Source organism: Vespa mandarinia, chromosome 4 (assembly GCF_050613455.1).
Source record: "Vespa mandarinia isolate Hongniang chromosome 4, ASM5061345v1, whole genome shotgun sequence".
NCBI classification, from domain to species: Eukaryota; Metazoa; Arthropoda; class Insecta; order Hymenoptera; family Vespidae; genus Vespa; species Vespa mandarinia.
In genome coordinates this window covers 3,145,001-3,147,500 of record NC_140813.1, presented here as the reverse complement: position 1 = coordinate 3,147,500, position 2,500 = coordinate 3,145,001, and the positions used below count along the sequence as shown (strand labels likewise).

The 2,500-nt window shown below is 29.3% G+C and overlaps 1 protein-coding gene across 6 annotated transcripts in view; it reads left to right on the top strand.

The window, feature by feature from the left end:
• The window catches only part of LOC118445939 (cholesterol transporter ABCA5), a 31,712-nt gene that overhangs the window by 13,630 nt on the left and 15,582 nt on the right, over positions 1-2,500 (top strand). For all 6 annotated transcript variants that reach the window (XM_035876058.2, XM_035876057.2, XM_035876055.2 and 3 more), the window contains one exon: positions 1,056-1,177. In XM_035876058.2, coding sequence (XP_035731951.1) covers positions 1,085-1,177 — 93 coding nt within the window. In that variant the 5' untranslated portion in view covers positions 1,056-1,084. Of the gene's footprint in view, positions 1-1,055; positions 1,178-2,500 lie in introns of those variants that run through there.

Sequence of the window (2,500 nt, the reverse complement as noted above, 5' to 3'; positions counted from 1 at the left end):
GAAGGCTAAAATATATCTGAATTGAGGCGATACAAAAGGTGGTATATACGAGTTGACAAAGAGAAGCGTGATTATCGATCCGTCGAGTTAACAAGTATACTACCGAGGCGATCATATTTTCTACTTTTCGTTTCATTGAAATCCTACGTTAAAAAGCCTTCAATGTTTAATCTTTGTCAAAAGAATTTGTTTTTATCTTTTCCCTCGCCAATTCTCCTCGCTAACTGTTCCTTAACTTTTCCGCCATTTAATTGAATCTCTAAACTTTGGGCGAAAAAAAAAAAAAAAAAAGAAGAAAAGGAAAAAGAAGAAGAGAGAAAAAAGAAACGAAATAAAAAAGAAAAAGAAATACAAGAGAGAAGGAAAGAATTGGGCAAAGGAAAAAGTTAGATTAACAAAAATGAATCACAATTCTTCGTTTTATTAGACTCTAAACTAAAGCGGATCCTCCTACGATATATTCTCGTCTTTCGTCTAATAATGTCTAATTGGCCAAGAAGAGATTGGCTCTAATCATATTACGAAGAGTAGTCGATAATCAAGATAGGTCTCTCGATAGAAGCGATACAAACGCGGTACGATGAAGAAAACCTTAGAAGAAGGCCTTGACATATGTTCTCATTTACTTAGCTCTTTCTTATACGCGAGAACTTATTTAAATAGTGCAAAGTACGAATTATCGACCATGTCCTAGACATTTCTTTGGTACCTCGTTAGAAGGGCGTGATTTTGAATACTATTCGCGAAGATATTAATCTCATAGTCGAACGTACCTTTTTAATTTATGTAATAGGTAATTCACGAAATAAGCATGCATCCTAACGTAATAATAAATCTTTTTTTGTTCTTTTGTCCTTTCTTAAGGGAGAAGGGAAAAAAATAAAAAGCTGTTCTTCCTTTTTCCTTTCTTTCTTTCTTTTCTTTTTTTCTTTTTCTTTTTTTTTCATTGCTCCTCGAATCTCGCCCAATTCTTTTCTTCTTCCTTTTTCTAAATTAAATATTATGCATATATGGATAATTATATGTTTTTTTTTTTTTTTTTCTCTCTTTTGCAGAAATACCAAGGACGAGTGTATCTCGCAGGATGGATTCGTGCGGGGTCTACTTGTCTCAGCTACGAGCGATGCTCGTGAGAAATCTTCTTCTGAAGAAACGTGAAAAACGGAAGACCATCGCGGTACGTCTAAGTCATAAATAAATATATATGTATATATATATATATGTATATATATATATATATATTATCATTATTATTATTATTACTATTATTTATTATTATTATTATTATTATTATTATTATCATTATTATTATTATTATTATTATTATTATTATTATTATTATTATTATTATTATTATTATTATTATTTTACTTTTCTCTTTGAGAGAATAATATTATTAACATAATATAGTATATTTAACTATGACGAGGATTTATTCAATTTATCGTTCGTCGAATCGACGAGTATGTACTTAGAAATATCGTGAGATCATATTTGTAAAAGTGTAACTAATTATACAGAGACGAAACTCTAATTAACGTTCTATCTAATTAGCGAAATATTTAAACTCATAGGAAAATAAATAAAGATAAGAAGTTTACAGTGCGTAGTCGGTAATTCCAAGCTTTGCTATTATGATCAATAATTAATACATAGATAAAGATCCGCGTATGCACGTTGCACGTTGTTTTTAATAGCTCGTACACGTAGATAAACCGTACACATTGGTACTAATAAATGAGATAACGACAAAGGAATGTTATAACATTCAATGAGACTGAACGTCATGTTGTATAATCAAACTACTTGGAAAAGCAGAACATGTGTTTTTTTTTCATTGGCTTCAAATTCGATACATACGTAGATATATGCGGCACGTATAAACGTATACATAATATCGTTTAAATAGGGAAGTAAAGAAAGGATGAAGGGGGGGAGGGGAAATAGAAATTGAGATTGGTCGTCAGATCGAACAAAAACGAGGTTTGATGAAATCTCTTCGTACGATATACAATATATATATATATATATATATATATATATATATATATATGTATGTATGTATGTATGTATATATATATATATATGTATGTATGTATGTATGTATATATATATATATATGTATATATACATATCATATGTCCTTGCGTTATATGGAGTAGAAAAATATTTTGGAAATTGAATAAATTTTCGGTAGGTCTGTTTGATCAGTGATGCGTATATTACGTGGCACGATTTCGTTTTACTTATAAAAAAAGAAATGTAACGTTGTGGTTAGATATATATCTATGTACGTATGTATGTATATACAATTTGGTAAAACATTATCGATCGAATAATCATCGAGCGTCAGTGACTAAGTAACATATGAATCGTAAGAATTTCGACGAAAATAATGAGTCACTTAGATTGTTTTCTTTTTCTTTTTCTTCTCTTTCTTTTTCTCTTCTTTTTATTATATTTTATTTATCGCGAAGATGATTATCAAAATAAAATTATC